This window comes from Rhinopithecus roxellana, chromosome 5, assembly GCF_007565055.1.
Source record: "Rhinopithecus roxellana isolate Shanxi Qingling chromosome 5, ASM756505v1, whole genome shotgun sequence".
NCBI classification, from domain to species: Eukaryota; Metazoa; Chordata; class Mammalia; order Primates; family Cercopithecidae; genus Rhinopithecus; species Rhinopithecus roxellana.
The window spans coordinates 44,952,171-44,969,390 of record NC_044553.1 but is presented as its reverse complement, the minus strand read 5'-3'; the positions used below and the strand labels follow the sequence as shown (position 1 = coordinate 44,969,390).

At 39.6% G+C, this 17,220-nt stretch overlaps 1 protein-coding gene across 1 annotated transcript; it reads right to left on the bottom strand.

Annotated features, from left to right (window-relative positions):
- Positions 1–3,884: 3,884 nt before the first annotated feature.
- On the bottom strand, positions 3,885–14,568 carry POLR2M (RNA polymerase II subunit M). The gene is made up of 4 exons (XM_010374262.2): positions 14,172–14,568; positions 11,761–12,408; positions 8,916–9,120; positions 3,885–6,893 (listed from the first exon to the last, which is right to left on the bottom strand). Exons 1-4 carry the CDS (start codon positions 14,282–14,284, stop codon positions 6,750–6,752), a joined length of 1,110 nt encoding a protein of 369 aa, XP_010372564.2. The 5' UTR covers positions 14,285–14,568; the 3' UTR covers positions 3,885–6,749.
- Positions 14,569–17,220: the final 2,652 nt, after the last annotated feature.

Genomic DNA, 17,220 nt, shown 5'->3' with positions numbered 1-17,220 from the left:
AACACAATCACTAGAAAAGCTATTTAATTCAATACAAATATATGTGGTACTGATTAGGAGAACTGATATATTTACTAGCAATATTTTTGGACAAAATTTATAAGCACTGAGCTGAGTCTCCCTCTTTTAAGGAGTATTTCTGTATGCTCTAAATAAGGACTTGATTTACAACTCTCATTCTTTTGCCTTAATAATATGAAATTTTTCCATATGAAGTTGGATCTCTCCTTAGCTCAATGTCCTAATTTCCCCTTGTCAAAATAGCTTTTTTAGGGAGTCCCTATTGTTCTCAGTTAATTTTAACACTAAATTAAAAGTTTCATATGGTGGTGATTTTAAAACATTTTACTTCATATGGCCAAAGGTACCTCCTAAACTACTTCAATCATAATTGTTACCATCGTTACAATAAGGTTTTCATATAGAATCTCTTTAAACCTCAAAATGCTCTATAAAGACCACACTTTGAAATTTTGTTCTCTTAAAACATACCCCATACATTAGATAAGGGGTCACTGACCTCATCTTACAGACTTAATAGTCAAGAGAGTACATAACTTCCCACTGGATTCAAAGGAAATAGTGGTATTTAAATCCTAAATCTAATAATCTAATGCTATTCCAGTGGCTTACCCTCTTTTTAAAATTTTTTTGCCTTTTTTAAATTCCAAGTTTTCTAAAACCATCTGGGAAGTAATAAATCATATTTAATTGTTCGGGCTTTTATGCTGTACTTTCAGAATCGCGTCTGATTTGTGGTCTGGCTCTGGTTCAGTATTATCCAACACTAGGTTTATTTCATCAGCCCAGTATCAAAGCTTCCTCACTTTAGCCAGAAATTAAAATAATAGCTTTAAGAAACTCCTCCACCCCATCCCCCTTTAGCAAGCAGCTAGCCAATAATGTGATTTGCCATATTTTTTAAATGACTATATGCTCCCCATAAAAGCTGGATATATAATCCTTTTATTTATTTGGCACAGGCATTCCCAACTTTTTTTGTGCAAAGACAGAATTATTTTTGTCCTAACAACTTTACTTTTAGTGTTACAAACTGTGTCATTAAGCCTGGGAAGGCTAAACTGCCAGATTGACCTGGTCCTCTGAGTAAAGCCTATGACACTTTATTTTCCTTATATCTCTTCTCCTGAAAAGTTGTATGCAGCTGACCATCAAGGAAGGAGGAGTGAAGATTCCAGCCGTGACTGAAATGATCACACAGCCGTAAGATGATTAAAAACAAAACATTGCAAATAAAAAAAACATCAGAAGAAAAAAGCTCTCTTGTAAAATGTCATGGAGACCTGACAAACACCCCAGAGTAATTTGAGCTCTTGTCTGGCGTTAGCACGTGTTAAAGCCTGAATGCAGCCTTGATTTGTGGTATTCACCTGCAAGGCCATGCAGTCAAGGGCCTAAAATCTTGAGTGCTGGGTTCTTTTCTTGGCTGGCTCTAAGTGACCTTGAGCAAATCACCTCAACCTCCCAGTTATAGGAAACGGAGATAATCCCACAAACTACCTTCCGCACTAGCTCACAGCCTGGCTCCCCAGAGAATGCGATGTGGATTACAGACAGGTCCTGTGAAAATGAAGAATTATCACTCCTATAGATGACTATTATATAACGAGATTAATCCTCATAACGTCTTCCACGACTCAGGTTAAGCCCCCAAGCTTTAGCGCTTCCTTCCTTCCCTAGACATAGTCACTTGAAAATCGAAGGCAAGAGTTCACAACTACTGGATTCATTCCATTTTCCCAGTTTAAACCTAAGTGTGACTTTTTAAAAAATCCTTTCTCTTCCGTTTTTCCTCAGTCAAAACTACACAATACATCAGATATTCACATAAAACAGCGTTCTCAATTTTCTATTCAACTCAAAGAAACTAAAAATAGTCATCAGCATACAGAGTAAGTGTACTTTACTTTAATCAAGAGCAAAGATCCAACTCCCCTATCTCCTAAATTCCAATATATAGATTGTTAGAAAAGTTAATTAATGACACAATATCAAACGTATTTTTGAAAATGAATGAGAAAGAATTTGCACTACCAAGGATTTTGTGTGTATGGAACATGACAAGCTGATGCTAAAATTTATATGAAAATGCAAAGGGCCAAAAATTCCCAAGGCACTTTGAAGAATAAGATGGTGGGTCTTGTTCCAGCTTTATCATTAAGCTATCATAAACAAGGCAATGGAATATTAGCACAAAAGGGTTAATGAAACTGAAGAGAGAATCCAGAAGGTAACACAGACATATACAGATGCTTGATCTATGGCAGGAGTGCAAGGAGGAGCAGCTGGGAATGGCCGTGTTTGCACTCTGTAATGCTAGCACCAGGGCTGTCCAGAAGGACCCCTCCCTCACACAGTCATGAATATCTTCCAGGTGGAATCAAAGACCTAACGTGAAAGGCAACATTATAAACCATCTTTTAACTATAACGATTTTTAAAGATAAAAGATTATCTTCATGACTTCAGGACAGGAAAAGTCCTTAAAACTAGCCACAAAAGGCACTAAACATAAAAGATAGATTTGCCATTAAAATTAAGAATTTGTCAATCAAGAAGAGAATAAGGGCTGGAATGTGGTGGATCACACCTATAATCCCAGCACTTTAGGAGACTGAGGTGGATCACTTGAGCTCAGGAGTTTAAGACCAGCCTGAGCAATATAGTGAGACCTGATCTCTGGAAAAAAAAAAAAAAAGAGAGAGAGAATGAAAAATAATCCCCCAAAAGGAGAAGACATTTCCAACAAATATAGCCAACCAAATACCAAATTTGATTGAATACCAAGGATTAGTATGCAGAATATATCCTACAAATCAGTGAGGAAAAAAACAGCTGACACAACACAATGGAAAAACAAAAAACTCGAATGGAGCCCAGGGCAGTGGCTCCTGCCTGTAACGTCAGCTACCCAGGAGGCTGAGGCAGAAGTATCCCTTGAGCCCAGGAGTTAGAGGTTACAGTCAGCTGTGACCATGCCACTGCACACCAACCCAGCCTGGGCAACAGAACAACTCTCTCTTTAAAAAAAAAAAAAAAAAAAAAAAAAAAGACTTGAATGGGCACTTTTCAAAAGAAGAAATCCAGTGCCCGATAAACATAAGAAAATGCTCATATGCCATTTCTAATCAGGGAAAGGTAAAATAAAACCACAATGAGGCCGGGTGTGGTGGCACACACCTGTAATCTCAGCACTTTGGGAGGCGGAGGCAGGCAGATCATGAGGTCAGGAGATCAAGACCATCCTGGCTAACACAGTGAAACCCCGTCTCTACTAAAAATACAAAAAAATTAGCTGGGCATGGTGGCATGCGCCTATAGTCCCAGCTACTCGGGAGGCTGAAGCAGAAGAATCATCTGAACCCAGGAGGCGGAGGTTGCAGTGAGCCAAAATCACACCACTGAACTCCAGCCTGGGTGACAGAGCGAGACTCCATCTAAGAGAGAAACACACACACACACACACACACACACACACACACACACACACACACAATGAACACCTACTATATAAACATCATATTGGCTAAAATTAAAATCTGGCAACACCAAGTGTTGATGAACAAGCACTCATACATCATGGAAGCAGAGGCGGGAATATAAAATTTTAAAGGTATGCATACCTTATAACTGAGCAATTTCACTCCTAGGTACACATTCTATGGAAACATGTTTATGTGCACAAAGATGCTCACTGAAGCATTACTTATAATAGCCAAAAACTGAAAATCTCAAAGTACTCATCAAAGTGGAATAACAGTGGTATTAATGAAATGGCACATTACACAGCAATGAAAATGAATGAAACACACCATGTGACATGAATCTTACATGCAATGTTGAAAGACACCAAACACAACATACAGTATTATTCTATTTTTATATAAGTCAAAAGTGAGCAAAACGTGAACCATATTGTTACACACATAACTGGTAAAATAATTCTTAAAAGGACAGAGGGAGAATTTAAGTCAGGATAGTTACCTCTGGGGGAAAGAGTGACTGTCAAGAGGGGACACAAGGAGATTTTGGAGTGCTGGCAGGACCTCCTCTGCATCTGGTTTGTGATTACACAGCTGTTGCTTTACCCATTAAACTCTGTTTTAAGTACTTATTTGTAAGTTATATTTCACAAAATTTAAAAGAACAAGGGAGAACCTGTACTTCCAAATATTAACACCAATTAAAGCGATAATTATTGACAAGTGTAGAAAAAACCCAGAAGGCCGAGAAATTGGCCTAAGATACAAAAGACATAAGAATTTAATATTCCATAAAAATAGCATTATGAATCAGAGGGGAAATGGTGGTTTCAGATACTGAACCAATTGGTAAACTCTTTAAAATAAAATCAAATCCCTACCTTATATAATATACCCAAATACATTTGAGATGGATTAAAAATTTCCTTTTCACCCCAAACTTGTACTGATTTAGTTAATGTATATAAACAAAATTTAAATTCCTTTTAAAGACAGGTGAAATAAGAAAACACTAGAAGAAGATAAGGACATTTATCCATTCTTGGATTACAAAAATAGTTTCAAGCACATACACAAAGGTAGACTCCTAAAGAAAACAACTTCTACACTGAAATATCACAAACTATGTTAAATGACAAGGCTAAAAAAAAGTTACAACATATGACAAAGGACGGACATTCTTAAGAACTTATAAGCCAAAAAAAGAGCAAATTCACCAGGTAACAGAAAAAATATGAATGAGCAATTCTCAAAAGAATGAATACAGAATAGCCAATGAACGTGAAAAAAAACACAACCTTCACTAAGTAATAAAAAAAATACAAATTTTAAATGTAGCCCTTTTCTGTAATTATTCAATTTGCAAAGATTTTAAGTAGTAATTTTCAATTCTGAGCATTGGATATATTGCTAATGGGAATGTAAATGAACATGATCTCTGCAGTGAGTGATTATATATAAAGATTCTCAAAAACACTTTCACCTAACAATTTCATTTCTAGAGCGGTCTCTTCTGGAAATAAGTCATTTTGTATTGATGTGATTATTTTAAGATGTTAATCACATCACTATTTACAGATTACATTATAATAAATAATCAAATTGCTGAATAGGAAATCAGTCTTAAAGTTATGGTATACCCATGAAATAAAATATCCTACAGCTATCTAAAAAGCAAGATATTTAATATGGGAAAATGTTGACAATACATAGAGCAGACTACAAAGCAATGCACATTATGATTGCATTTTTGAGAAAATAAATGTATAACTATGAATAGAAAAATAAGTAAAACCACAACATCAAAATGTTAACAGAGGTTATCTCCCTAGGTGAAAGGATTAAGGGAACTGTGTGTCCAGGCACATGAACTCTTCCATATCATCCAGCTTTCCAGAAATAACATCAAATTTTATGCTGCGAAATCATTTACTATTACTTTTAAGAACTAAAACTAATGAGACTCTTAGATCAGTATACTTTTCACATTTGCTTGAAGTGGGTGAGGACTGAAAGCAATAACTACACCTGGAAGCAAATGTGAACAGTCTTTTTCAAAAGTAAAAGTTGTATTTAATTAAGTCCCAGTAAAACATCACCATTAGCATTCGAAGTTGTTCTAATTAATATTTTATTCTTCAACACTTTTAAAGACTCCAATATATTAGACAAAGAATTTTTTGATAATGTAAGTTAATTTCTCTGGAGACAATCATATAATCCTCTAAAATGACATGAACATTTATATATGAGACTGAAGTTTCTGCAGTCTATATCTGCCTCTTTGGGGGAAAAAAAGTAAAGTACTGACAATTTTAACAACAACAACAACAAAAAAGCTTTCCTTACCAAACATTAATGTTCTGTACATGAACCTATCATCTGTGACAGCAAGGAACTCAAGCCAGGTGATGCACAAGCCTTCACCTAGCTCAGTTAGCTTGGACTTTTCCTGTACCAGATTTGCCTGAAGTAACACGAGGTTATTTAAAAAGACCTCCACCTAGGTTGCAGTGAGCCAAGATAGTGCCCCATTGCACTCCAGCCTGGGTGACAGAGCAAGACTCTAAAAAAAAAAAAAAAAAGAAAAAACCAAACCAAACAAACAAACAAACAAAAAACCTCCACCTTCCAGCATCTACTCAAAAGGGAACTCCTTCCTAATCAGAAGAGAGAGCACATTCTTCCTAAGGGAAGACAGAAAAAGGAGAAGAGCATTTGTTAAGCATTCTCCATGCATGTCTTCCTAAGTATTTCACATCCATTGTCTCAATAACCCCATGCAAACATGCATACAATTCTTTAGACTGCTCCCTTCATTACCCAAAAGAGAAGGGAACTACGTCTTCCTAATTGATTTTGGGTGCCTGGAACTAAGTATTTCACTGAAAGACATGTAATAAATGCTATTTGATAGTTAAGAATAAGGAAAAAAGCAAAGTTATCTCTTTTCATTTGGTTTAAAGAAAAAAAATATGTTCTACTATATACTAAAATATCAGACCAGTACACAATATATTGCAAAATTTTAATACCATGTGGTTAAACACAATATTCAAAAATTAAACTTTTCAAGCACATGAAAGTCATCTTCTGAAAGACAAACTAGGTTTTTTTTTTATAACTACCTTTGTGTAACTTTATAAAATTACTTCCCTCAACAATATCTGACACTGATCTTGATACTAGTTAGAAAGTCTGATGTAAGATGATGACACCTCAACGTCAGTGATTTAGGAGATTATCTTCAGAATTCATCAGAGGACCAATCGTCATCTTCATCCCTTACTTCTCGGTATCTCCCTGAAGACTCCCCTTCTGGATTATAACTCCGCATTTTAATATTCAGTCTTTCAGCTAATTTTTGCGCTGCGAGCTTTGCTTGCATCTCCTTTAAAACAAAGAGCAAAGCAAAAAGTTACACATTCACATCTCTTCCTTTCAATTTTTCAATGGGAAGTTATCCAGATCAGCGATAAGAGGGGTACTGACACCTCACTGAGTGCTCCCTTGGGCAATACAAGCCTGTTGGCTGTGCCCTATCAGACCCAACTGGGTAATGCTTCTGACAGCTACCAGCCTACTAGACAGCACCAGCCTGCTACAGTTGAAGTTACTGACCTCCATTAATATACAACATTACATTGAAATACATTCCTCTATATAAGAAATTGAGTAATCAGCTTAGCACTACAACAGTTATAAATGCAGATGCATTAGATATGTGGGCACATGCACATGTATACACGCTCACATAACAATTTGACCTATCAAATGTCAAAAATGACTAATATTGTCTAGATTTCTACAACTGACAGAACCTTCTTCCCTAATAAAAATCATGACTTCTAGACTTGGGAATTACATTTCAATGGCAAAATGAAAATTAAGAAATTAATACTAAAAAGCTGACTATTCCTCTCCAAATAAAGTCCTACAGCTAGTATCTAATACAAAGTCCAAGTAAATTTCAGACACTGGCAAAGTACCTAAAAACTGCTAAGGACTTCACCACCAACTCATGGTAGGTGGCAATGTCATTCCTAATTCCGTTCTTCCCTTTTCTCATGCTTTCTTGAGTTTCTTGATGTCTTCCTCTTTAAGCCATGAATATGGGTAAGTAAAACTGGGAGCTATTACCTCTGCCAAGAAAACCAATTTAAAGATGAAGGGTTTAATTCAACCTAAAAATATCTTAGGATGTCCAGAGACAACAAACACTTCCTCAATGCTACGGTCATTAACTAGGCAGTAATTTTAATGCACTGAGAGAAAGGAACATAGGTTTTTTTAAAAAGAGCACCTTGAAAATGCCAATCCATGCCAAGGCTTTTATGAAAAGCCAAGGCAGATTAACAGCCTGTTTCGCCGCGTTTCTTTGAGACAGGGTCTCACTCTGTCACCCAGACTGTACAGAGCGCAGTGGTGCGATTGCAGCTCACCGCAGCCTCGACCTCCTGGGTTCAAGCAATCCTCCCACCTCAGTCTCACGGGTAGCTGGGACCACAGCTGCGTGCCACAATGCCCGGCTAATTTTTTGGTAAAGATGGAGTCTAGCTATGTTGCCCAGGCTGGTCTCGAACCCCTGAACGGCCTGGTGTGATACTGGCTGGTACACTAGTACCTGACTAAAATCCAGCTAAGCAACACCTAGGAAGTGAGACAGGATACCGTTCTCCTGGAGGCTAAAATTGTTACTAAATACTTCTAAACTTTTCTATTCCCCTGTGGTCCTTCACACTTTTCTCCCATCCAATTACTCTGTATGCAAAATCTCAACATACAAGTTTAAAGTTCAATACAAAACACATGGAAACAACGTGCTACGCAAAATTGATTAAGTTGCCAAAAGCAGGAAATATTTTCTCTTCACACGGGCCTGCGGATTATGCTCTGAAGCAGTGTCTCACTGTCTGCTGGCTATACAACATTATCCTCCCACTCCTTCTATGCCCTCCCCTGTACTGCAGGAGATGGAAGCCTGGGAACTACATTTTCCTCATTCTCTAACAAGGGGTCTGGGTTACAGACCACCACTGAGAAGGTGTCACATAGGTTTTACAAGGTGAAAGGGAGAGATGCGATGCTACTACTATCCTAACAGGAACAGGCAGGTATATGAGCTTCAAGACATGAAATTCTACAATAGTCTCCCCACATTTCCTGGCAAATCACCACTTTCATGTTGAAGGTAGCTGTGATCATCTCTAGCCATTTCCTGCAGTTCTAGCAACTTTATGACTCTCTGAAAACTAATGGCATAGGTCTCTGAAAACTAGTGGCACAGGTCTGAGCTCATGGAAGCACCTAATCCCCTCTGTTCCATTCCTTCCTCCTTGAACCTGGAGTAAATTCTGGCTTATGTAAGAGGCACCAAACAAACAGACAAGAAAAAAAATAATACTCTAAATACCTCATAATTCTGTTTCTGTTGTTTCTGAAGGGCCAAAGATTCTTCTATGGAGAGCAGCTGCGTGGGCATATGATGAAGCGGTAGAAGTCGAGCTGCTGTGATGTCATCAAGATGCTGCTTATCCCTGCGCCGCCGCTCTTCCGAGGAAATAGGAGACCCGCTCTTCTGACAATGACTAGACGAATCATTGTGTCGAAAAGGTAACCTGATGAAAGGAAAACTTGTGCTATACAATCAGACTATTTTATTTGTAGACACATTTAAAACATTCACACAAATGGCCTTTACCTTAGCAATTAATTCTCCTCCAAAGGTAATAGTAAGCAGTTTACCAGTATTTATTGCTCTAACAAACAGGGGTGTGTTTGTGTGCATACAGGCTCTTTGCCTTTTCCTTCCTTATTCAAACCTTATATTTCATCTGGAGCTTTTTTTTTTTTTTTCATTTATTCATTCAAAGAACATTTGCAAAAGGGCTTATTGCCCAGTAGAAAGAAAGAAACATGTAAAGTTTCAGTGCAATATAATACCAGAGGTACTATGACAGGTATCTCAACAAAATACATTGGAACATAAGGAAATGGCCAGTTGTAGTGGGAGACAGGGAGGCTGTAAGAAAAGCTTCTAAAAACCTTTGAACAGTCTTGGAATAACTGCTTACCATTTAAATAAGGAGAGAAGTGCATCCCAGCAAGGGGAGTGAGAGAAAGTACAGAAGGTAGAGAGACTCAGCTTTTCTGGCTACACAGAAAAGACAGCCAGAAAGAAGGCTGGGAAGTAGGCTGGGCCCAGACTGCAATGAAGAGTTCTCCGTAACAAATTCAGATTTCCATCTTACAAATTTCACTCTGGGAGCAGTGGAGACTGACTGGTAGTTAAGACTAAAGGTAGAAGAGGCCACAATTATAGCCCGAGAGAGATGAGAGTCTTCACTTCAACAGAAGATGAAGAACAATTATAGAGATGAAGATCAAAGAAATAAGTAGGTCTTCATGGCTAGCAGATATGGAGATGAGAAAAATGGAAGATACCTTAGGGGAAGAAAACAAAGAACGTGGTGGTACTATTAGGGAATATGGAAATTACCTTGGAAAGAAACAGAAGTTCCACTTTGTACATGATTAAGCTGAGGTGCCTAGGAACACCCAAGTGGTCAAGTTTCACGGTTAATTGGCTATGCAAACCTCAAGTTCTGGGAAGATCTGGGATAGAGGTGGACAGGGGTCAGCCTCCAGCATCCAGGTGATACATGAAACCAGAACAGTATGCAAAAGGAAGAGCAGAAAGGACCCAAAGGACACTACCTGACCCCACCTTCCAACCTCCAAGCCACTTCTCACATGGAACCCTCTAAATCCCTGTCTATGGCCTAAGGACTCCTCAAAGCCCTCCTGTCTATGGCCTAAGGACTCCTCAAAGTCTTTCCTGTTCTCCTCTAACTATACAGAAGGCTCCCTGTCTCTTAAACTTCCTGAATTCTTGGTAGCCCTCATCACTATTCCCTTATCTCTCTCCCACTCCCAGCTAAATGACCATAATACAGAACTGGGATTAATGTATTCTTTGTTGTATTTATTGAGTAGATGATGGTTCTAGTTTTCTAAAATGTCATCCTGGAAGTGAAGAAAGACACCTCACTGTACACAAGAGATGACTTGATCACATTAATGTAGTATAATCCTGATTTTCTATACAGCAGAAATAAAATGTTTTGCAGTTAAAATGAATGCTGGGGTAGAGTTAAAGTCTAACAAAAAAGAAGCATGTTTTAGGCACTTTTCACTAGAGATTTTCTGTTTTTCAAAGAAAGGTAGTAGTAATTTAACTTTCTATTTGATGGTACATACTTGTAAATACGGTATAGGAAGGTACCTTTTGAGTTGAATTCGTTACATTTGCTGCAAGTAAATAGCAACTATTTTCAAAAAGACTTTACTTTTCCTGAAATTTCAGAAACAAATTTATGGCAAGGAACTGATAAGGAGAGTTTTTGCCTATCCTGCCTGAATCTATTTTCACAGTTTTTCAAACTCTTCTCAGCTTCCTTCCCCCTGAAACTGTTATTATGCAGCTTAACTCTTTTCCAAGGGTGTAAACCTTGGGTCCTCATCTAGCTCTGAAACTCCTTGAAGAACATAGTGTTGGATTACATTATACATGTATACATTACAGCCATGTTTTTAAACTTGAGATATAACATCAAAAAGGCAAAGGAGTTTAAGAATCTCGACTTCACTGTGTCCCCACACCTGCTGCTTGCTTACATTTAGTGAGCACACAAATAATTTTTGCTGGAAAGCCCATCAGCTCCTGCAATTGCTTTACCCTTAGTTCACAGACTAATCAAAGAGAGTACACTTTGATACTACACTAATCAGAGTTGTACACTAAAAAATGGTTCTGAAAAAAAGCAGTCATAATAAATTCTCTCCAACTCTGTTTATTATGAAATATTGGCTAAGCATCCTGAAATTTAATACTCTCCCAAGTGCTATTTAAGACTCTGTCAATTGTTTGGTTTCAAAACTAAATATTTTTCAACATGAACCTTCCACTCCAGCCAGGCTGGTCTCAGTATTTCCACAATATGTTCTTTCCTAACTACAAGTAGTTCTCATACAAAGCCCGTGGAACTTAGAGCATTCTCCTGACTTATTTAAGAGAAAAGGTCTTATTATAAGTTGCCCAAGCTGGTCTACAACTCCTGGACACAAGCTGTCTTCCTACCTCAGCCTCCTGAGTAGCCTAGAACTACAGGCAAGCACCACCACACCCAGTTTCTCTTAACTTTTTGAGTTTAACAAATTCATGTTCCTGTTATAGGCCTGTTTCCGATGGTACTTACACATTGGTTTTAAATTTATGCAGCTGGGGCACTGGATTTTTGGCTCTCATTTCTAGCACTTCCATGTAATGAGGCTTCTTCTGAATCCCACTAGAAAGGTCTGTCAAGTTCTTAGTACTTGCGTTTTCTCCTGACTGTTGTTCACCTTGGTCTGCAATGGTGATCCTCTGTAACCTGTCAATAAACAGGTTGTCAACGCTGCTGGAAGTATCTTCTGCTTGACTTGAAACACGATGCTGCGGGTGATGCTCACTAGCTTCAGATGAAGGCGGTACCCCGTCTCTGTTGCTGGAAGCTGGGCCCTTAATCACTGTGTACTCAACCTCTGGAGTCTCTCCATCACCTTCATGAGTAGGATGTCCAAGTCCCTGGTTTTGTGAGGTTGTTTTAGATGACTTGATATTATCTACAGAGGAACACCCAGGAACTAGTGATGAAGTATCAAGTATCGGGTCAGAATTCTGGGCCTTATCTGTACCCACATCAACTTCTGCAATTGCTTTTTGCCTTAGCTTACAGTCTAAACTAACAGGGTGAAACAGTTCACTTTTTCTTCTAACTTCTTCATGTTCTGCAACAGCAGCTTTCAGTCTGGCAACAGAGTCAAAGATCTTTTTACCTTTGTCGGGCAATTTGCAAATGAATTTTCTGTCAAATGGAAAAGAATACATATACATTGCAGCCATGTTTTTAACTTGACATATAACATTAAAAAGGCAAAGCATTATCTTCAAAGAAAGAAAAGCTGATTTTTAAGTCAAATATCTGATTTCTAACCGCCCCAAAACAGGAATAAAACAAATAAAATGGTCATTATCCAAACAGCACAAAAAACAAGGGAATGCAGGAAGAATAGGAAATATATGCCTCATTTGTCTCAGCAAATTAGAATTTCGGCAAAAGTATTTTAAGCATGTAATAATCACATAAGACATTCCAAGAACCAGTAGTCATTAAAATGCAATCGCCACAATTTGGGGATGGGGTGGAGTGTGGGGATGGGCCTATTAGGTTAAAACTACTTTCATAATAATACTAAGATGTTATTTCCCTCTCATTTTCTCACATGGGTACGGCGGAGTTTTCCAGAGGCTACATGACATGCGATGACATCATTGTTCTAGAATAGAATGTGTGTGTGCTTGTGTATACTTATGTTTTAAAGACTTCAGCTGTATTTCTGGTAAGTAAATAAACTTCACTAGACAGAACACATAAAATAGCTCTTTGGGATGTCAAAAATTCTTAAAGTATAAAGGAGTCCTGAGACCAAAAAGTTAATTCACTGCTATAGATTAAAAACCTATTCTCACAAGGTCAAAACACCTGCCTTGATCCCAATCAATTATTTATTTGTCCCTTTTGCTGGATGAGAGTTCCTTTTTCGATTCTCTTTTCTTTAATTATACAATAAATGGAGAGAAAAATCTTAGGTCCTTTGTTCTTTTTGACACTACATTCATTCCCACAATTTCAACTATTAGCAACACTCTACAACTGAAATTCCTATGTTTTCTATATTTTTCCAGAGTTCTCTCTTTCTTGAGCCTAATGACAACTTCTCCAGCTTTTAAGTGTTTGGTTTTCAATTAGTCAAATGTCTGTCCTGCTCTCTCCTCAACTCTGCACACCTCACGTAAAATCAACCATGGATCTATTCCTCTCCCTGAATATTCCTATTTTTGCTAGTGGTCTTCCATACAGATTGGAAAACTCAGCCATCTCTGTCAACTACATTTAAATGACTCTATGCTTAAAAGTTCTCCCAGTCTCTTCCTAGTTCACTTTCTTATAACTGTCTCGTGGGGAGCCTCTCTGAAAACAGCCATCTACTGTCTCCCGCTTTTTATTCCTTCAAACCATCTTTTGCAACAAGCTGCTAAACAAAGCTGCCTAAAAAACAAAATCACTTTTATCACGTGGCTCCCTTGCTAAAATCCGTTAAATCAACCAGTTGAATGAGGGTCGAACTTTCCCGGCCTAATAAACCCCTCTTCATATCCCACTCTTCCCATTTCCTACGGTTCCTGTAAGCGTATAATCCAGAGATGACGCTGACAATTTGTTATGGGTTAGGGGTGCGGGCGACAAAAGGGTTTAGAATGAAGACTCTTGCTTCATGGAACCAACACAGTCCCCGGGTAAATAAAACCAACGAGGGGCTACTAACTGCCTGCAACGCTAAGTAGCCGTTCAGTCCGAGCCATCCTCGCAGGCATACGTGCCTGGCCAGGAAGAGACACGGCTCTGCGGCAGCAAGCCCTCCGTCCACTCGCCCGTAGGACTGAGGCGAATGTGACTGAGGCAAGGTCACCTTCCAGGGAAGGAAACAGAGTGGGGGAGGGGAGGGGAGCGCCCAGGGAGCTCGAGCTGAAGGAGCCTGGCGGAGACTCCGCGGGACCCCAGCTTACTCGTTGCGCAAAAGTCTCTCCTGGCGCTTCAACATTTCCCGCAGCTCCACCAAACTCCGCTGCCCCAAGTCCTCGGGAGCTTGGGGCTCGAAGCCGCGGGGCAGCGAGGACATTCTGCACAGGCTGAGGCTGGCGCGGCGGCGGGCACTCGGCTTCCTCGGCAGGCCCCGCTGCTAGCGCCGGATCCGCGGACTGCGGTGACTCCGGGGCTCGAGCGGGAGTCGCCATTTTCCCGGAAGAACGGGGTCTTCCTCGAGCCGAATCGAGCTTTATTGAAATGCCGGAAACAAACACGGACCGGGAGAAGGGGGCGTCCGGAGGAGCGCTAAAGGGCGGAAATTACGTCGGAGGACGCCGGCGCCTCGGCTTGGCGCCCTTTCCCCTCGTGTGAGGATTCATCCGGTTGTCAGCAGTTCATAGGTTTATACAAAAAGTATTTGGCGCCAGCGTGACCTCACCAAGCACTATGTGTTAGTCAACAAATAGCCAAGTCCTCTGTTGTAGTTGGGGTTTACAGAGTTGGCGCGGGGGACGGAGGGACGGAGAATCAAATAATAATATAATAGTGACGTTGGGATGGGCACCTGGGAAGGTATCTCTGAGAAGTGAAATACAAGTCGAAACCTGAAAGAGGAGTTGGCCATTAATAAGGTAGAGGAGAGTGCGGGACAGGATTTGGGAGACTCCGGCCTGTGTGTGGTGCCTCCTAGCTCAGCTTAGGGACGTCCTGAAATGTTAAAAGTTGGAAGGTTCCTTAGAATCAGCGATTCTTTTCGGGGCTCAATGCATTTGGAGCATGACTTCATTTGTGGCACTGCCTCAGGCATTGTTAAGACATTTGGTGTTTCTGGCTTCTGCCTGCTAGGTGCCATGGCACTCCCAAGTCATTGCAAAAACCCAAAATGTCTCCACCAACATACATTTCCAAAGGCCCACAAGAGGTGATGAGGGAGTGGGAGCAGCTGTAGAAACTGGTTGAGGACCTTTTCTAATTTTCTACTTTGCCTGTAGAAAAACAGAGGCATGAAAACTGAAATATTCCCAGGGCACAAAACCAGTAAGTGACAGCACCAGATTTCAAACCCAAAAGCCCAGCTGCTTTTCCAACACACTAATTTGAAAATTCCCTTCTTCACTTTAGGCCTATCTCCAAATGTGCAAAATTGTTGAAAAGACTTTTTTTTAAATTTTTTCCCCCAGCTGTTGAAAAGAAGGCAGTTTAGTAAGTATTGGACACAGCTTTTAGTTTCTTGTTATAGTTCACCTACCAGAGATGCAGCCCAATGGAAAGAGTAGGAAGACATGCAGTCACAGCAGATGTCACTTGGGAGGTTTGAACACCCCCATAACCTCCAAAACCACTGCCCTCCCCCGATTTTTTTATATAGGAAATTGAAGTTGTCTCAATCCTATGTAAGATGCTATATTAACACAAGCAGCTCCGTCCCAAAGAGACAGAAGATCTAAGTAAACTCCAAAGCTATTCCAGGGAGCACAATTGCAACCATTTCTCTATCCCCCCAATCTAGTCCATTCAGATCAGATTCATTAATATATCAAAATAAGTTTTCTCTGTATAAGACTTGCTTTCAAGGGCGTTAATAACCTGCTCCAGCATTGGCTGAATGAGAAATAGGTAAGCTCCTCGAGTCAGGTGGTTGTCTGCAGTGTTGACAAAAAAAAAAAAAAAAGACCCCATAAAATATTGAAGAGATGTATTCTGTGCCAAATATGAGTGACTATGGCCCGTCACACAGCCCTCAGGGGATGCTGAGAACACATGCCCAAGGTGGTCGGTGCACAGCTTGGTTTTATACATTTTAGGGAGACATGAGACATCAATCAAATACATTTAAGATAAACATTGGCTTAATCCAGAAGGGTGAGACAACTCAAAGCAGAGCGGGTGTGGGGGAAGATGGGCTTCCAAGTTATAGGTAGATTTAAATTTTTTTCTGATTGGCAATTGATTTAAAGGAACATCTAGGTTACCGTAAGAAGTTGTGGAGACTGAAGTTTTATCATGTAGATGAAGCCTCCAGTTAGCAGGCTTCAGAGAAAGTAAGTTGTAAGTGTTTCTTATCAGACTTAAGGTATATGTTGATATTAAATGCTGTGCAGCTTTTCCTGGATTCTAAAAGAAAGAAGGGCATAATGAGGCATGTCTGACCTCCCCTTCCCATCATGGCCTAAGCCAGTCTTTTAGGTTAAATTTGGAGGACCCTGGACTAGAGGAGGAAGTTCATTCAGACGGTTGACGGGGGGCCTTCAAATTTTATTTTTGGTTACAGTGGTAAGCGCCCCACAAGCCTCCCTCGCCCCACCCCTGGACCCCAGCTGGAAGCCTTTATTTCCCCCACAGTAGTGAACTCCCCATGCGCTGATTGTGGGCCACAGGTGTCCCCAAGGCATGGATGCCTTTCTTTCAGGACTCAGAATTTTGCCCCCTTCTGTTACCCTTTTTTGGAAGGCTGTCTCTCCTCCCGTTGCCAATTATAAGTCTTGACTCAAGTCTCACCTCCTCCCTGAACTTTCCTAGGTTATTCCAAACTAAATTTCTCTTTCTTTTGAGCACAACTATAGGGCTTAAAGTTGGAACCTCACTGCATGAAGCATATTATACTTCTCTAATTGTGTTATGCATCAAGATTTCTTTTTCCTTTCCTAACAAAATTGTAGAGTCCTTTCTGTGAGGGAGCTATAATTGTACTTTTTCTTTCTCCCCTCAGGAACATAGCAGGTACTAATTGACACAATCTCCTTCTCTCTTATTTTTTTCTCTACCTTTCCCTCATATTCCTCTTTCTCTTAATGAAATGTTTCTTATATACAAATCTTAGACTTTTTACATAATTAATCATAATTACTGTGTAGATATTTTCAGTGCTTTGGGATAGAATCTTTTATACAGTATGGCTTAGGGCTTCAAGATATCATAATACAAATCTGAATTCCTACCAGCATCCAAGCACAAACTGTCTAATTTTCTCAGTAACCAAGAGGCATGGCAAGTAGAAAACATCACTGTACAACAGAAGCAGGTTACTTG